Source organism: Coffea arabica, chromosome 3e, assembly GCF_036785885.1.
Source record: "Coffea arabica cultivar ET-39 chromosome 3e, Coffea Arabica ET-39 HiFi, whole genome shotgun sequence".
Lineage (NCBI taxonomy): Eukaryota > Viridiplantae > Streptophyta > Magnoliopsida > Gentianales > Rubiaceae > Coffea > Coffea arabica.
In genome coordinates this window covers 38,358,142-38,377,956 of record NC_092315.1, presented here as the reverse complement: position 1 = coordinate 38,377,956, position 19,815 = coordinate 38,358,142, and the positions used below count along the sequence as shown (strand labels likewise).

Sequence of the window (19,815 nt, the reverse complement as noted above, 5' to 3'; positions counted from 1 at the left end):
CCTTCCATATTTAATCCAAATAAAATGAATGGAAACCACTTTACTCCCTTTCCTTGCTTTTCCACTAGTATCCTTTTCCTTTTTATTTCCTTCAATCCAAACAATGCCTAAATGCCATGTTAGATTGGGGGTCACCTCTAGAGTTTGTACGAGCTATTTCTAGAGTCAGCATATGATAAATGAATAGTTTAGTTTGTGAATAAACTTTGGAAGGACATAAAATTCTTAAGTGGAGGTGAATGTAACATCTCATAGTAGTGGGAGGAAGCAGAAATAGTTAGTATATTAGCCCCATAGATTACCTAATAATTTGGATTAACCATTTTGAACCCCTAGTTTCATTTAAAAGTTATTTGGGACAGCCCGTGGGCCTAAAGCACTATAGTTAGTATGAGAGCAAACCTCACATGGTCTCTAAGCAATGTGAGCTTAGGGTCAAGTAGTGTTATGGTTCCGACTATACTAGGAAGTGCAAAGAGTAAAGTACTGTGTGAAATTTAGTGCCACGTTCGATGGGGGCGACCTTTAGAACTTGTTAGACTAAGTATCACATTGGACGAGGACCATTTCTGGGGCCCATACGAGGCACTCTAGAATCCAGGCACGACTAAGTAGACAGTTTCGATCGTGACCAGGTTCTGCAAGGACACAAAATCCTTAAGTGAGGGTGAATGTGATATCCTATATTGGTGGGACGAAGTGGAAATTATTAGTATGTTAGCTTAGATCGATGGGCTATATAATAATTTGGGTTAACTATTTTGCAATCATGGTTTCGTTCAAAAGTTATTTAGGTCGACCTAGGACATAACAACTCTAAGAACTTTATCTTACAAATGTAAATATACAAACAATCAATAAAATAAAAATGTCATATATTATTTTATAAATAGTTCAAGTACATATCAAATCCTAAAAGTTGATTGAATTTTGGATATATACACTTTCATTGATAACCTGATTAATTACTTAAGGGATTAAGTACTTTTTCTATTAAGTTTGTTTGATAACAAAATTTTCTTACCATTGAATTCATTAGGAGCTACTTAATTTATATACAAAATTTTAAGCGAAAGCTTAATTACTTAATTTGCTTAATATATTAATGTAATAATAGTCATTCAAAATTATTATTACACATACCCACATTTAAAATTTTTTTCCCTAGTAAGGGAAAGGTGGGATTTAAAATATAGGGAGGGTAAAGGAAATTTTAACCAAAACTTTTAAATTCTAAGGTCTCAACCTTCGCCACTAGACTAAGGTTTTCTTGGCACATACCAACATACTTTCATACATACACAATCTATTTCTCTCTTTCATACACACATACACACTTTCACACATATACATGTACTCTCTCGTTCTCTCTCCCATACACTCACACACACACACACACACATACATGCACGAGCATACTTGTTTAGCATTCTATATTTCAAATATAATCTATTTATTATTAGGGGTGACAACAAGTTAAATTGAAGTCGAATACTGGTGTATTCAAGCTCAAGCTTGAAGTGTATTATCTGAATTTGAATTCAATTCATGTAAAAAATAGTGTGCTCAAGATTGAACTCAAGCTCAAACTGCTCAAGTTTGAGTAGCAAGGCATGAAATTTGTTCTAAAAATTTAGACTCTGTTTGGATTAGTTACTTTTGGGGGTATTTTTCAAAAACTTTACTGTAACTATATATATGAAAAACTTTTACTATAAATGTTTTTTGGATTGTTTTTTAGAGGTATTTCTAAAATATATTTTGGAATATTTTTATAATTTATAACTTTTTGAGGTATTTTTTTAAATTTTACACCACCTACCACCACCCCCTATCTCCCTCCCTCCTCCCCCTCTCTCTCCTTTTTCTTCCTCTCCTCCTCCTCCTCCCTCTTTCCTTTCCCTTCTCTCCCCTCCCCTCCTTTGCTCCAACCCCAAATCCTTCTCCCACTCGCGAGTGGTGGCTGCGACTTTAGCACTGCTCTAGCCATGACCTTCTTGGTTGCTACCCAAAAGGTCACGACTAGAAACCATGAGTCGTGGCTTTTGGCTGCGACCTTTCTATTTGCGATCAAATTTGGTTGCCACTAGAAAGGTTGCGGTCAGTAGAGGGGAGGGGGAATTGGGGGGCAGGGAAAGGGAAGGGAGAAGGAGAGAGGAGGAGAGAGACAAGAAAGATGGGGGAGAGAGAGAGAGAAAGAGAGAGAGGAGGAAGGGTCGTGGGTGTGGGGGTGGTGGCGGTAGTAGTGGAGAGTAAGGGTGGTGGTATACATATATTTTTTGTATATGTGGAGTTGTTTTTGATATATTATATGGATATAGTGTTTTTAGAGTTGTTTTTGTTTGTATATTACTGTAATATTGTATATAAAAAACTTATTTTTTAAAAATTGAGAAATCCAAATAAAGCCTTATTTTTAGTTTATATATATATATGTGTGTGTGTGTGTGTGTGTGTGTGTGAAAACCTCGAAAAGCTAGACAAGCTCGAGACCTAAATAGATAAATGCTCGAGCTCAACTCAATAACTAGACTTGAGTAGCTCGAACTCGGTCTTGAGTCGAGCTTTGATCGACTTGCTTGTGACCAATTCGGCTTGTTGCACAAATAGACATGTATTTTTTTTCTGAAGCACATATTTGCATACATAAACACATACGCAAATTCAATTTTCATATTATAATTTCAGTTTAACAATATTAATTAGTGATATTTAAAGAACTAATTTAACATAATAATAAAATAAGATATTGGTATTAAATTATATAATATACATCTACTAAAAATTTTTAATTAGTACTCAAATTCAATAGATTATTATACAAGTTTGACTCGGATTGCAAACGAATCGAGCCGTTCACAAGCAACTCATGAGTGACTCGAGTCCAAGCTTGACTCGAGCTCGAGTCGAGGTTGAGCTGACCAAATCGAGCTCGAATTCAAAAATACTAAACTGTTAGTTCGTGAGTTGGATCGAACTCGATTATATATGTATATATTATTTAATAGTAAAATTACATATATATCCCTAATATTTTTGTTATTTATTAAGAAAATTATTATTTTATTCATTTTTAAAAATAAAATAATTATTTTTTATTTTTTTAAACTTGAGTTCGACTCGAATTTGAGTCAAGTTCAAGCTCGAACTTTACATTTTGATCTCGTCGGGTTCAAACTCGAGTTCAAACTTCACAAACCTAGGTTAAGAATTGATTCGACTCGTTTCGTTTGTACTCCGAGGTTTGACTTAATGAATTCAGCATGTTCAAACTTCAGTACTTAAATTTTAGTTTTCAGATTTCAGTTTTATCATTAAATCTCCTCCAATTAATTTTATATTTATAAGTTATCTATCTTCTAACAGCTTCAATCTCTTTTAATAAATTTGAATTATTCTTTTCATCCATATTTGATAACTTTGCTTGATGTGAATTTAATTATTACATTGAAAAATTCATTAACTTTGATTAAAAGTAATAAATATTCATATGAAAGTATATTGCTGTATTTTTTTCCTAAATTGAAAATAAATATGAATAGTTGTACAACCATATTCATGAGAAAATTTAATTACTATATTGAAGATTACTTGTTATTTCTATTTTTATGCATTCTACTATTTAATAAACATTATCACATTGTAGTAAATTATGTACAAAAGTTTCTAAAGATTAATATGCAAGTTAAATATTTGAAATATAATAACTTTTTAATATAAATATGAATAAACAAACCATTGTTGATGAATTATTTATATATTGTATCAATTTATAACTAATAACAATCGAAAGATAAAATATGTTTAGATAGGAGAATATTTACTGTAGCACTTATAGTAATATGATATATGTGAAATTAAAAAATTATTAAAAATAAAATAATTAAAAAATATATTTACGATGGAAACAAATAATTTTTATTTTTCACAAATAATGCGAATCTAAACACACCCAATATTTGGCACTACCGTACGAGCTAAATAAGTACTTCTTTTGAGACTAGAGTATTTCTGGCTGTGCCTTGCCCAAGGTATTGTGTAAAGAATATTGAAAGATTTTTTTGGCATAACTTATGTCGACAGAAATTGCTTGTCAGTAATGAGCAACGCGGGCGCTTTCTTGTAAAAGCATTGTACGCATATGAAGCTCATATATGAAGAATAGATAGGAATGGGCATCTTTACTATTCAAGAACATTAATGATCAATGCGAGGATTTCAAATCAAAATCATGCCTGTCTACTCATTTGTCTAGACGAAGGTAATAAAAATAAAGTGTAGAAAGAAATGCTTACTCTTTTGTTTCCAATAAATATCAATCTGTTGATTAGTCAACTTGATTATAGTCATATAAAGCATACATTTGATTAATAAGTAAAGCAAAGGAACCTACAATTGAAAAAGTAGGATTAGCAGGGAATCGAACTACTGAACTGACACGCAGGAGCTAAAGGGGAATTGGTTTCCATCTTTAGAAGAGTTAGGCCTTGATATAAGGGAGTAATACTCTTTCTTTAGTTGTTTTTTATTTTTCCGTGTACTTTTGGATGTTTTGTTCATGTTCTTCTTCTTCTTCTTTTTTTTTTTTATAATAAAATCTAGGAGTAACGTTCCTCACTCATGTACGAAATTTTACACCAAAAAAAAAGGAGAAAGAAATCAATCGATGCACTGAAGAACTTAGTCAATCAGTTCATGATAAGCACACCTAGATTGGTACCCTGTCGATACAACTCCCGCATTATGCTTGATTAGATAAGGATGAAAAGAAACTAAACAACAGATGAGATCGTGACACCATTGCTGCCTTTCTTTTGCATGCTAGATTTTGAAGCCTGTCATGTACGAAAATTTGCACCCAAAAACTCAATATGTGGTCTATACCTGTTAGATATGACCATAGAGATGGCGTTAGAGATGACATAACTGAACCCAAACCTTCACAGTCCATCCAAAATATGTTTGTCTGCATATCCTAGATTCCTAGCTGCCTACATAACTTTTCCATTGCACAAAAAATCAAATGGTTCCTTGAAGCATCACCCTTCCCACATCAACCATCTGTTCTTCCACTACATGACCGGTCAATAACATGGGATTTTCTGCTAACATATGCAGCAATGCCGGCTTCTTCTCCATCAATGATACAGATACGTGGATTTCCCTGAACTGTTGTACATGCATGTGGGCTTTGTGGCATGAGAGATGACATTTTTGTCGTCAAAAATTTTTTTTTTCTCTGTTACGTCTAGAAGATTAAGAAAAATGAAAGTAACTTATTAAGTGAAGATTCGCAATTTTTGGGATTCATCAACTCATTGAAATGTTTTGATGTGGAATACTTCCTTAAGAGATTTTTTTATCGTTCAATTATTGCTTACTATAACCAGATCAATTCGTTTCAACGACTTTAAGATGCTTTTTTATTTTGTCCCGCAAGGGCTATATCAGTTCTTACCAGACAATCTGACCTCATTAGGTTTGTGCATTTTTTAGTGCAAATATCAGGATGTATGGTTCAAAGTTACTGAGCAAACATATTTGATCAAGGAAACCTCATGTTTTTTTAATGTTCCAGCTTTATAGATACTTGGATTTAGAGAAACTACCACAGATTCTGTAATCTTCAATTTGGTGTAATAGTATTCATAGAAGAGATTATGCATCACTCACTGCATTCAAGTCCCAGTTTTCATTGTCTAGAAAGCAGAAAGCAAAACGAAGTAGAAACAAAATAACGAGAAAGATAGAGAAAGGAGAAACTGTTGACCAAGTGGTGGAAGAGTTGAATTCATACTTGTCTTTGTTTGGCTTGGAACTACACATAGCAGGCGGACAACCCATTTCTTGGCCACTGTTTCTAAAAGCTGTTCAGCTACTTCCTTGCTTCTCTGCTTCTCTTTTTCCACCGAAGAGGAGTAGTCCAACATACAGGAACAATGAAAAGGAAAGGAGGATTATTTGACCCAATATTCCAGAAATAACCCTGAACAGTTACCTACTGTTTTGAGAAGATGGTATATCTGGTAGGGCAAAATTGTCATTAAATGATAAAAGACGTACAAGCCCCTTAATAGTAGTCAATTTTTCAGTGCAGAAACTCAAATTTGGAGGGCATTATTGGCAAAAGGTAGCTGCTACAGTACACTCCCTCCCCAAGAGCAGCCACGTGGATCAATGTGGGAGAAGAAGGCTTAGGTTTATATATATATACTAGGAGGTTATCGGCTGTGCTAAGCACAGCCTAGGCCCCCTATAATCTATTGTCATATAAAATAAGATTAACAGTAATGTTTGCGAAATAGCATTCTTAAAATTATAAATTACCAATCAAGTATGCAGCTAACAATATGAGACTAAACAAAACAAAAAAATCATTAGCATTGCAAAAGAGAAGAGAAGATGACAAAAGATTGGCAAGTAGTTTGACAAATAGCTTAACATCTTCAAGTGCAAGTTAGTCTTACAGAGACAAGAGATGACTTGCTAAATACTTAATATAAAGTGCAATCATAGGCTGCAATTACAAAAGATCACATATTGAGATCCATTAAGGTGCACAAAAGAACAAGTGGTTAATTGATCACAGCCAATGCCCATTGAGATAAAAAAAAACACAAAAGGGACATCCTCATGAAATACACAAAAATGAGTCCAACATCTAGTGAGGATTTATAAATTTTCAATATAAAAGGTTCAAGAAAACATGTCAGAAAACTAAACTTTCCAAGACACAACTAAGAGGATAAACACTTCATGATAACCAAAATTGAAACTTACATCTAATAGGCGATAAAAACAGATAAATAAATGAAAAAAATCCAAAGCAGAGTATAAACTGTAATAATACATCTTCCCTAGCACACACATGTAGTCTTATTGCAAAAAATCATTTTTTCATATTCCTTTTTAAATATCAATTAGAGATATGATTTATACATCTTAATATTTTTTCCCACACTGTAAAAATATAAGTTTTAACATATTTTTTCCAATAAGTCCTAGACAAATAAAAACGTAAGAAATTACTTTCTAAACACATAAGGCTCATAACTGGCATATTTGTTTTTATTTTTGTGCCATCAATTAAATCATCTCTTATCCAATCTCTATGTATTATGAAAAAATTATCAATTTTTCATATCTCTTCCTGTCACTAATCCAAGGAATAAGGAGAGTGTTTATAAAATTAAATAAAGGCGATGCACTTATATATGCTTTGTAAATAATTAACCTAGCATTTAAACCCCTTCTCATTATGTTTATACTCTCATTAGACAAAAAATATCAATTTTGGTATTTATTTTCCCTTAAAGTATAAATAATTTTAAAAATTTATAAAAAGAATAAATAAGGTTGCATTCTAAATATTAACCTTGCATTTTAACGCTCAGGTAAGGACAAAAATATTAACCTTGCATTTGAATGCTCGGGTAAGGACAAAGTGTCTAGGTAGAGAATCTAATGACTTAGAACTTAGAATAATAATCATTTCCTTAGAATAATAATCATTTCCCAACTTTATTTTCACAAGAAAATGCTCAGTTTTTCAGTAGATTAAATTTGCTCATATTTAGCATTGTCATTATTTAAAAATTATTGGCAACTTAAGCATGCTAATTTCAAAACTCTAGCTTCAAAATAGAGTTTTAACATCTACAAGAGTACAAGGAAGAAAAGAGCAGGGACAAAAAATTATTAGGAGTACCGAGAATTTTTTGTCAGTATCATAGAGTAGGCAATTAAATAGCAAGAAAAATAGTAAAATAGTCAAAGCTACAGAAGTAAAGCTAAAATTGAATCACAAGCTCAAGACATACAAATTATTAAATATAATTCAACAATTGAATTTGACAATCAAAATTAAGGCTCAGATTATTAGTTAATAAAAGTTTTGCTAAAAGAAGAGCACAAGCATTTCAACTCAACAAATAGCCCTATAGATTCCAAATAAGAAAAATTACTCTTCTGTGACTCACTTATTTCTCCAATTAGCAGCAAGAATAAAACAAAACATTTTTGAATAACCTAACAGCTAAAAAGAAGCAAGAAATACCTATTACTCAATTGATGGTAGCAAGATTTGTTTTAATTTGTTGCCTCCTACAATAACAACAAAAATTCATCCAGATACTCACCAAATAAATGAAAAAGCATTCTTCTTTTGCATCGTTTATAGTTTAACGTAACCCATAGGCAGTAGTGGAGTTGTGGAAGCATGCACATTTTACGTGAGCAACAAGTGCCCATTTCCCATATGGCCTGCCATTGCCCCGAACCAAGGCTTTCCAGTCGTAGCAAACGGTGGCTTCTATCTTCCATCCGGGAGACTCCGGAAATTCCAGGCACCAGGAGATTCGAGTGGCCGCATCTGGGCCAGAACAGGCTGCAATTTTGACTACTCCAACGACGGACGAGCCTGTGAAACAGGCGACTGCAACGGGCGACTCGAGTGCGCCGGGGTGATCGGCGTTCCTCCTGTGACGCTAGTAGAGTTTACGTTCCAGGTTGACAAGAGGCAGCCGAGTTTCTACGACGTAAGTATAGTGGATGGCTACAACCTCCCTGTTTCAGTGACCCCATATCCTACAGCACCAAAATGCTACATCGGAGGGTGCTTCTCAGATATAAAAAAGGAGTGCCCTGGGGAGCTGGCGGTCCTGAATGAGCTCGGAACTTTTTCTTAAGAGTTTGATATTATCAAGCCACCAAAAAAGAAGCAAAAAACAATCATGTTACGCTACACTCAGTTTTCAAAAAATAGGAAAAATTTGGAAAAGACCTTTAAGTTAACATAAGTTTTGAAACTTACCAGTGAATTCAATGCAGAGAAGAGGAAGAATCTGGACAGCAAGTTGAGTGACAATGTTGAACCACTTAGATTACTCTAAAATCCATCAAATGGCCAACATTTGATTCAAAATAAAGCTAATTTATTAGTTTTAGATATCAATAGAAACACAAATGAAGCAATTCTTTTGTTTAAAGAACCTTCTCAAGAGATCCAAAAAACACCATCTAGATTTATTGTTGCATTTGCAATCAACCTAAGAACCAATTATCCCAAGTTTCAGACAGACATTTCATCAAACATTTGATAGCCATGCCTATGAGATTTCACATATTCACTTGAAGGCAGTGTCATACTAAAACCATGTTTTGAGTTAATGAAGCAAATATAACATAAGCAATCATTGTAAGGGATCATAACATACCTGAGATAAGTGATAAGAAAGCATCAAAACAGGGAGTAATAATACTTGAAGTAGAACTGAATTTGTACGAGATTTTCGGAAGAACAAACTAAGCTACCGTTGGACTAATAAATGAAAAAAACAATGACCTTTGACAATTAAAAGTAAAGCTCCAATTTGTTTGTCAATGGCAGGCGAAGAAGAAGAGCACAACCATGGCTGCAAACTCAGTTGCAGTTCTGGAATAATATATACTCCAAAATGCCATCTGAGTTGCCTCGCCAAGATACAGCTTAAATCCAGTTAGTATCAAGCCTGAAACACAACTCACGGCAACAATATTGTATCATCACAGCCGAAAATGAGAACAAAATAAATTCACCTATTTCTGATCTTCATCTGTTGTGAAAATCCAACAAAAAAATCAACACTATATTCGAACAAAATTTAGATTCATTAAACCCTGGTAAGGAAATAAAAAGAAGAAAAAACAAATGTTCAAACCAAAAAGGAAATAACAAAAAATTGTACTTCCATATGAAATAGCACATACCGAATCAAGAGGGAAAAAAGCCAAAACCAGAGTGAACGAAGGTTAGAATGAGAGTGTGATTAGAGAAAGAGACGTGCAAATACAGATAAAAGGTACAGGCTAAGTGAATAGGAATCCTACTTCTCAGCAGAACTGGAATAAGGGAAAAATCACATCCAAGCAGATATTTGTAATCGTAATCATACGGATGATGAAGGTTGAATAGAAAGCATAATTTGGGTGGAAAATTGAATACCAAAGCTGATCAGAATAGAATGGCATACCTAAAAAAAAATTCCCCATTTCACTCCTTTGAAGTACAACTATCACGTGAGGCTCCAACAATTCGGCAACATGAGACGAAATCGATACAGAAACGGGTTAATTGGATATCAGAGAAAGAGGGAAAAACGGCTAGTGTAAGCAAAGTAGTTCACCTGCACCCAATTCTCCTGCTCTGAAGTACAAAGGCCATGTGAATGATCAGCAAATCAAGCGGCTGCAGGAGTAGCAGCTGACCTGTTGGCTTAAAGAAGGAAGTCACAAAGAGATGAGATGGTGGGTTTGGTAGCATAGCCGGTTGGGATGGGACTTGCTCAGAATAGGTGTGCTGAATTTTGCTCAGAATAGGCGCGTGGTAGAGAGAGCAGGAAAAGGCTTCAATGCAATTTGAGGGGAAGACGGTGGAATGGCAAAAGAAGGAAAAGAAATAGAAGACTTCGGTCGGTCAAGAGAAGCTTTGTAAGAAACACTTTACTTGCCACTTGTCAGATAATTAAGGAACCACGTGGCAAGTGGATAGGAAAGCATTAAATCTGGCTGTTTTCTTATATACAAGGTAGATATATATATATATATATATGTATATGTATGTAAGAAAAGGACTCATTTTTCTAATCATAACACGTGGCAAAATCAGGTTGATTATATTCCGAATCCAGTGGTACACCGCTGCTACACTGGAACGGAGTAGGTTTAGGTAAGCATACTTAGAAAAAGGAAAGAAAACAGACCCCGAAAAGACACTCTTCAAAGAGGAAAGCATTTTTACTTTTTCTCTCGAATCATTCAGTTATTAAGCTCCCAAAACTTTACTCTTCACTCTCTTCTCAATCTAGGGCTTTTCTTTTCTCTATCTCTCTCTCTCTCTCTCTCTCTCTCTCTCTTTTTCTTTGTTTTTGTTTAAATATCCCATTTCCCATTTCCGGAGCTCAAGAAAAAGGATAATTCATTTTTGAAGTGAAATAAAGGGTTTGAAGCACTGATTATTTGGTATTGTCGAAATTGTTTTGGTGGGAGCGGAGAAGGGTTTCTGAATTTGGAGCCCTAGGGCTTACAAATGAGAAATGATCTGAGAAATTTCCGGTCCGTTTTGGGGTTTAGTAACTTCAGGTACTGGTTGAATTTATTTTTTCTGCTTTTATTTTATTTTAAAGCTTTTTTTTTTTGGTGTTTATGTGTTGATGACTATGGATCTTAAGGATTTCAGCTGCATTTTTCTTTTTACTAGTTGAGTAGGTAATGAAGTGTTTGTATTTTTTTCCAACTTTTTAAAACAGCGGAAGGGTGGGATTTTAAGAAGCGGGGATGGGTAGGAGTGGGATTTCGATATTTTTTCTGAGGAACTGATTTTATCCGCTATGAGTTGGTAATGAAGTTCTAATCTTGTCTAATTTTATTGTAATTGATTTGACTTTTATTACTTAATTATGTCGTGTTATCTGTTTTCAGGTTTCACAATGGAAATAACCTGAACTGCTAGCGTGTTTTTGAGCTTGGATTTCTCCATGTTGCTGGAGGAGGGTTAGTGGAGTTATGGATTGTGTAAAGAGAATTACGCGTCTTAAGGGTGAGTTAGTTGTTAATTGTGGTGTTTGAGGTTTTGGATTTTCTCTTAATTTTGTTTTACTCGCTGTTTTCGATGATCTCGAAGTTTAATTATGAATTCTGATGGGTTGCTAGACTTTCAAGCAGCTACGGGTTCCTAGTTCTTGGTTCTTTTGGTTGGTTCTTTGATCTTGTAATTTTAATTTATCCTGGTTTAGCTGAAGTTGTTAAGAGAGCTGCTGCTTTCCTTTAGTGTATGCCGTGCTTTGCTTTAGATTCCTCTGCAGGTGAAAATCAATTGATATTACTATCATCACAAATTGTTCTATCGATGAAACCATAGGTAGACAAGTGAAGAGTAAAGAAGTTAACCAACCTATGAACAGAAACTACGTTCAGTTGCTCCTTCAATGCAGAATAAGAGAAGGATAACATCTATGTGTCTGAAAATAACTCTAATCCACAAAAGAATGGGACCTCTTAATGTAGTGAGTTAGTGAATGCAGTTATGAATAGAAATTAAATACCTTGATGCGGGCATCACGACACATGACTTGTGTTTCCATTTTATGTATCTCCACTTTATCTCATATACTACCACTCTGGGAGTATGATGTAATCATCCTTTCTGTATCTTGAAAATCATTCTTGCACCTTCTTTTTTTGTGAGTCTTGAGTTGATGGTACCTGATAATTGAAGGCTAGACCATAATATTGCTTAAAACCAGCGTATAAACCAGGCTACTACCCTCCACCACTGCAGTATGCAAGATGTGATGATGATTTCAAGTATTGACTCTCTCTCTTGTATAGAAAACAAAAAAAGTTTCAATATTTTCATCAATCCCGGGGATAACTAATTAACCATAAGTACCATCATGGCACACGAATGATGTTGTCTAACTAAATATCTTGTCTAACTAAATATCTTGTTCTTTGTTATTTCTTTTCGTTTTCGATGTTACCACAGAATGATGCATTCATGGATGAACACTTAGTCTGGTTGTGTTTTATTGTAGGTCCTTTCGGCCATCATTTCCTACTTTTTGCAATTTGGTGTTGGTCTACCATTCAGGATGGAGTGGCTTTTCAAACACCACCAGAACCTGGGTATATTTCTTCCAATTCAGAGTTAGCTAGTCCACCTGCTGCTGGACTATTTGAACCCATAGAAATATCACCAGCTGTTTTTCCGCATTATCCAATTTCTGGGCAGCCTCTGCCACCAATGTACCCTATCTACCCAACAACGTATGAGCCAGTCTTGACTGGAAGGTGTCCTGTAAATTTCTCAGCCATTTCAAGTATCACACAGAAAACTGCATCTGATTGTTCCCAACCGCTTGCGGCAATAGTAGGAAATGTCATATGCTGCCCACAGTTGGGTAGCTTACTTCACATATTCCAAGGATTTTATAGTAAGAATTCCAGTAATTTAGTTTTGCAAGATGCTGTTGCTGATGATTGTTTTAAAGATATCATCAGTATATTGGCCAGCAGAGGGGCAAACAGCTCGCTACCTGTAATCTGCTCTGCTAAGTCATTAAATATCACTGGTGGTTCTTGTCCTGTGAAGGATATAACAACTTTTGAGAAAACAGTGAACACTAGCAAATTATTAGAGGCTTGTACCACGGTGGATCATCTAAAAGAGTGTTGCAGACCAATCTGTCAGCCTGCGATTATGGAGGCTGCAGTACAGATTTCAGGGCTACAATCTGTGATGACCGGTAACAAGGACATAGCTGCTGCTCAATCTAGTGTTGACACCATAAATGATTGTAGAGGCGTTGTGTATTCCTGGATTTCAAGTAAACTCCCATTGGAAGATGCCAATTCTGTGTTTCGGATGTTATCTGCCTGCAAAGCTAACAGAGGTATTTTTTTTGTATCTTCCATTGTTTCTTCTATGCTCTGAACTTCCAGAGCACCTTGAAGTCTTGAAAAAAATTTGCTTGCTTGCATCTTGTGCATGCCTTACTGTGCTTCTACCATTATTCTTTTCCTCACTGAAGTATGATAGATTCAACTACATACTATAAGATATGTGACATGTTAAAACTAGTTACCACCTCTCCTGTATTCTCTGCTTTGTCAGTTAGAGAATGCTTCTTCGAGTGGTCTTTGTTTCTATTTCAGATGGAAGAATCATTTTTGGTTTTAATCTTTCAAATACTTTGACTTTTGGATATTTTGCATTTATACTTTGTTGTAAGGCTGGAAATCTGAGATTTTTAGAAAGAGTTAATCAATAATGGCCCTTTGACTAAAATCAGGTGGTGTTATTCAATAGTGAGCAAGAACCTAAACTTCTCATTTACTGGATATCAGAGAGCTCATTGAGCTGCATAATATTTCAGCAGAGGTTTATGATCTTATTATATGCAACTATGCATTACTCCCGGAAAAGTAAACAAAGTAGAAGGAAAAGAATAACCTAGAGTATATTGTTTACTCAATATATGAAATAATATCAAGGATTCAACAGGCTGTACATGTGTCATCTTTGGTTAACTATCTGAGTTGTATTTAGTCAATGTTTTTCTGTTTAGGAATCAATTATTTGCACACAAGTGTACCAAGAGAGAGGGGGAGACATAGTATGTTTTAGGGTTGGATGAGTTTTTGTTTTTAAATATGGAGGTAACTACTGAGAAATTAGGGGGAGACAGTGAGTTTGTTTGGATAAGAGTTTATTTGGATGATTTATTTGAGATATTTACTGTAACACTTTTTGTGATGTGATGTATGTGAGATAAAAAGGTGATTGGGAAGATAAAAAGGTGATTGGGATTTGTGAGAATAAATTTTGCAAACCAAATTATCTGTCCAAACAAACTCAGTATATTTTAGGGTTGGAGGAGTTTTTATTTTTAAATACGGAAGTAACTAATGAGAAATTAGAGTGCTAAACATGAGGTAAACTGGAGAATTGAGTTGGCTGGAACCAAAATCAAGCTTTGAAATCCTTGTTTGCTTCTTCTTCTTTAATCCTGAATTTACACTGTTAAGTCAGTAAACCTTTTTTTTTTTTTTTTGGTGATTAGACCCAAGAGGGCCAAAACCACTCGGACTATTGTGTGTGTAATTACCACCAAGACAATTCAATCCAAATCAATAGTTTGGACACCACACCTACAAATCACTAGGCAGATTTTTCCAATTCAATGCCAACATGGAATTCCACATGCTATCTGACCTATTTTACTTATAATTGTGTGAACTGTTTACGTAATTTTTTTTTTCTTTTTGTCCTTGCTTCGTTAGCAGTGACAAAGAAGCATTTATGTGAATTGGTTATGGTGATGAAATCCATTGAGTGTGTTTACAGAGTTTGGGATTCTAAAGTAACAATGTAGGACTTAAAAAGTAAGGCATTTTTTTTACATTTACCTTGGTGGCATTAAATTGAGCAACACTTTCTCACATTACATCCGAAACCCAAGATGGGAAGCCTGATTAAACATTTCCCTGGATAAGAAGTATGGTTGCATTGTCTTTCAAGCTTAAGTAGTTTGGATTTGGTATCTCATGGTTAGCTCTATACTGAATATTATATGTTATTACCTCTTCGAGAAGAAGTTATGAATAAAAATGGTCAGGAAATTACAGCATAGATATCCTGGATTATTGTTGCTGCATTTTTAGTGCTATGCTGCTGGAATTGTTCTTATAGTTGTGGTATATGGAATGCAGTTTGTCCTTTGAATTTTACGCAACCATCAGAAGTGATTAAAGCATGTCGAAATGTAGCTGCTCCAAGTCCTTCATGTTGTAGCTCCTTAAATACATACATTCTGGGGATACAAAGACAAATGTTAATCACGAACAAGCAAGCAATAATTTGTTCAACGGTGTTTGGGTCCATGCTACAGAAGGCTGGAGTAATGACTAACGTTTATGAGCTTTGTGATGTGGACTTGAAAGATTTTAGTCTTCAAGGTGATTTGCTTGTTACAGTTTCAGTCTCTATTGCTTGTACAAGGTTTTATATTTCCTCTGATTTGAATTTTTTTTTTAATCTCTCATGATATTGCACTCTTTGGCTGGAGCAGCAAATGGACAGCAAGGTAATCATATTATCACTGCACTTGAGCTTTTCTTTGACTATATTCTCTGTCTTCTCCTTTCCTACCATATGGAGTTATTGTTCAATGTCAATTTGTTGGTCATCTGTAGGACATGCAGACGTTTTCTGCTGGTGTAATCTTATGTTTACACCTTCAGTTGACATGGGTATCTGTTGGATGCTTTTATGTTTCTACTTGAAATAGTGAATGCTAAGGGGTTACTATTTGGAACTCGAATCTCTAATTGCCTAGGTAATCCAAGTGATGCAAGAGTAAAGTCATTCAATGCTCACTTTCGGTTTGTGACTTTGTTATGGGCCTTAATTGCCTACTAATTGTTACAGATATTAAACATGTTTCCTGACTGCCTACCGCTTTCTTAGCTGCATCTAATTATTTACTCCCCCCTTTTAGCCGCTTTGCATTGAGGGTGATTTTAGATTGGGCTGCATCCTGGGAGTGATGCCTCTGGTGTCTTGATAAATAGCAGGAAGCTTTGTTTGAATTTGCTGTGTCTCTTTGTTTCTGCATGCACATTTATAATTGGTGGGTTTATGACGTGGATGCATAGAGTTATTCAACCAGGCCCGGCCCAGTGGTTGAACCAGTCGGGCAGGTGAACCGGGCTTCAGGCCAGGCCAGGCCAGGACTCTAGTTTGATCAGACAAGGAGTTGACTGGGTCAAACCCGTTTGACCTGCTTGTTCAACTGGGAACCTGTCCGATTTCCAGTTAACCCTTTTTCTTTTTTAACAATTGTGGGTCTTTGTTTTTGAAACAAAGTGTATATATGCTTTTGACAAGATTTGTAAATTGGATCTTCATTTAAATGTACATAAGACTTTACCACATGCTTAGTTTTTATTTGATCATTAATTTTTTTTTAAATAAACTTGTTTACTTTTTTATTATACAATGAATCATTTTTAACTTTCAAACTGACAATATTTGAGTAGTTAGATAATTATTTTGTTTTTATACAAAAATAAAATAATAAAAAAGTAAAGTATATCTTTGAAAACAAGTGACACAATTTGTTTTATATTTGACTATATTATTTATTTATGTAAAAGAATGATAAAATGTAATTAAATCTTCTATTATTATTTATTTGTTCATTATATATCTAAGTACAATAATTAGTATCAAAGTACTTTATTAGATATTTTACATATACTAGAATTACTATTTTGTATTTGTAAATGTTAAATTACTACACACCAGTTCAATCAGTGACTCACTGGTTGAACTAGTGACCCATTGACCCGGTCCCCTTTGTCGGGTTCCTTGTTGGGCCGGATTTAATAACTATAGTTTGCCCCGGTTGTAGCATTCCCAGCCTTCCTGATGCGTAGGATCTGACTTTGGTTGCTCAGATGATGTTTTTCCTTTGATGTGAAGATGGTAGAAAGATTTGCAGTTAGTGCTTTCCACACATTTGCATTAAATAATGGAAATTATTTGAGGTGTCTTGTTGAGTGCTTTTATTGTTCCTAAAGTCCCATCAAATAGTGTAGTTTCTAATACTTTTCGACTGATATCTGTTCATTTTGACAAATCCTGCAAAATAGTTCTGTTATTTGTGCGTTGAGATTGGAAATATTTTGTTCTGCTTTTGATTTCTTAAATGAAGATGAGACAGGTGCCATTTGGAATATGTACAAGGTTTACCTGCAATAGTCTGTGTATGCATGGATATGTGTGTACATGCATAAATGCATACATATACATGTAAACACATATTCTTTAGATGTACCCCCACACGCAGACACAAATGTATATGAATGTGTATGTGTGCATATCTTAAGAGTGTGTACGCATGTTTGCGTGTCTGTATGGAAGTGAATTTTTATGACTTGGTAAGTGACAAGCAGTTAACGGATTACATCTCTTGGGTTGCGCTGATTGAAATATACAAAAACGAAAATGTAGCACTTGTTGATGCAATTCTGGCATAAATTGTAGGCTGTTTGCTTGGGAGCTTGCCTGCAGATGTGGTATATGACAATTCAACAGGCTACAGCTTTACTTGTGATCTAAGGGACAATATTGCAGCCCCGTGGCCTTCATCATCCTCTATGACATCCTTATCCCTTTGTGCTCCTGGTAATTCATTCAAATATAACCTAGTTATCCAATTTTGGTTCACAATCTTTGTACGAGTACCAAAAAGAAAAATGTTGATTTAGTTTATCAAAAGTAATAAATTGCATACAAATTCGATAAGGTGACTTAGTTTAAAAGTCGTGTCTGGGCTACTGATGGTTTGAACTCCAATTTGCAGAGATGTCCTTGCCAGCACTACCCACGTCAGAGACACTGCACAATTATGGTGCGTATTGCTGCTGGCAGCAGCTTCACACTTCTGTTAGTATCTTTTTTAGGCGTTGTGGATTTGTTGTTGATTGGGTCATAAATATATGCCCTATGGAAACTTGGAGTGAGCTATAAAATCTAAAGGCTGACTTCAAAATTTTGAAGACGTTAAAATTCTGAGTGTGTGTGCATTTCAATCCACTGATAGTTCAAATGGACTTGAAAATTCTCTTTTTACATGTATGATAGGTAATGTATTACATTTCCATCTCAAAAGAAACTTAAATTTAACATAAAAATATTGTCTAAGTTTGCTAGATTGGTACTGCTTTCGCTTAATTTTGATATAATCTCATTATACTGGATTTTCATCATATTTCTACCTTTATGGTTCTTTCTTTTGTCATTATTGCTCTATTATCTAGTGAAAGCAGAACTTACATGGAAGAAAATATTTTTGTTGAAAGAACGAAGATTTATAACCTGATGGCGAAATCATTTTCTTTAATGTGGATAGATGTATACATGTGGTAACTCACGTAATTATTTTACAGCTATTATGTGGTTCTAAATGCTATTTATGCATTAAGGGAAAAAGAATGTTCGTGAGGGGGTGTCTGGAGGTGTGTGTCTGTTTAGAGAAATTACTAGGATATTTAATCTTTTCGAACTTAGCAAGTAAAGTAATGCTAAGAGTGTTACAATTCAGGAATGCTAAGTGATATTATTGATTAGAACTATAATATGATCAGAATGGGATGAAAATTATGTTTATTATGAATACTTGATGCAGTCACTAAAAAAATAATTTCGGAAGGTGTGGTTTCTTAAAAGGACAATCTTACTGATTAAACTCGTGTGTTGCACCTTTTTTTTTCCCTTCTTTTGGCCGTGTTACAACTTACAAAGCCTAATCTTCTGTGTTTATGTATCTCTAGCCATGAATAGACCTTTTCTCATTTCCTCGTGTTGCATTTTAGGTAAGGAAGTCTACTTGTACATAACTTCATAACTTACTTTTTTCCAAGATGAAATAATTTTGAACAAGTATTAGAGCTAAGAATTTTTCAGAAAACGCATTGTAATGGGCTAATGTGTGGCATGAAGTTCTACTTTGTTGTGCTGAATATTTTGTTCATGTGGCAGCAGTACCACATTCTTGTAGCAGTCCATTGGCTTCACGTTGTGTAATAATGCCATTTTATTAGTTGGTAGCTGATATTCTGTCATGCTATGGTGCAGGTTGTCGTCATGTGAGGCTGGATTTTGTTGTAACCATTCTTTTGTTTGTAGTTTTGAGTACCCTATCGTACTAAGTAGGATTAGAGGGTGCTGAGGCAGTTTGTGTTAGATCAAAGCACAGTTGACTGTCATGTATATTTTTTGTATCCCTTGTCATGTATAGTGTCCTCATTATTTGCCTCCTTTCTGATGTTCTAATCAGTTTTTTCTTCTGATTACCATGGCAGAGAGGGGTGTGTGTGTGTTATTATTATTATTATATCCAGTTTTTGGTAAAATGAATTTTACTTGGTAGAGGTGTGCGATCAATTATGATGCCTGCAGGTTGCAGAAAGGATCTGGAGATATCAGATGCACATAGTAAACTCTTTTTGGACAAATTGCAGAGTATCCTCAATTACCTTGTACGTGCAAAAGACCTGTGGAATCAATGACTATCTGTTGGTTGTCCTCGATCTGCTCTTATTATAGTAAGAATTATAGCAGCAAAGAAAAAAAAAAAAAAAGTAACTGTGTTGAGCTGTATTTGTTTTGCAACTTTGCATGAATCCACTGGGTTAGTTGTAATCTTGTTTTATATGAGAAAAAAAGAAAGCAGAGAAAACAAGATGAATTTTGGATTTCATATTCATGGC

At 34.8% G+C, this 19,815-nt stretch overlaps 1 protein-coding gene and 1 long non-coding RNA gene across 4 annotated transcripts; one reads left to right on the top strand and one right to left on the bottom strand.

Moving 5' to 3' along the window:
* Positions 1-5,615: 5,615 nt before the first annotated feature.
* LOC140038271 (uncharacterized) lies at positions 5,616-10,510 on the bottom strand. Its single transcript, XR_011842109.1, has 2 exons — positions 8,139-10,510; positions 5,616-5,899 (listed from the first exon to the last, which is right to left on the bottom strand). It is a non-coding gene; the product is annotated as an uncharacterized lncRNA (long non-coding RNA).
* A 172-nt stretch (positions 10,511-10,682) lies between these two features.
* On the top strand, positions 10,683-19,805 carry LOC113736787 (uncharacterized GPI-anchored protein At1g61900). 3 transcript variants are annotated; one of them, XM_027263915.2, is made up of 8 exons: positions 10,683-11,118; positions 11,458-11,575; positions 12,573-13,430; positions 15,250-15,495; positions 15,609-15,623; positions 17,588-17,728; positions 17,907-17,954; positions 19,505-19,805. In XM_027263915.2, the coding sequence occupies exons 2-8, from the start codon at positions 11,542-11,544 to the stop codon at positions 19,612-19,614; spliced, it is 1,452 nt and encodes a 483-aa protein (XP_027119716.1). In that variant the 5' UTR covers positions 10,683-11,118; positions 11,458-11,541; the 3' UTR covers positions 19,615-19,805. The 3 variants fall into 3 exon arrangements, with proteins under 3 accessions (XP_027119716.1, XP_027119717.1, XP_071939515.1); XM_027263916.2 differs by lacking the exon at positions 19,505-19,805 and adding an exon at positions 19,181-19,398 and having other exon boundaries at positions 10,685-11,118; XM_072083414.1 differs by lacking the exon at positions 10,683-11,118 and adding an exon at positions 11,285-11,374.
* Positions 19,806-19,815: the final 10 nt, after the last annotated feature.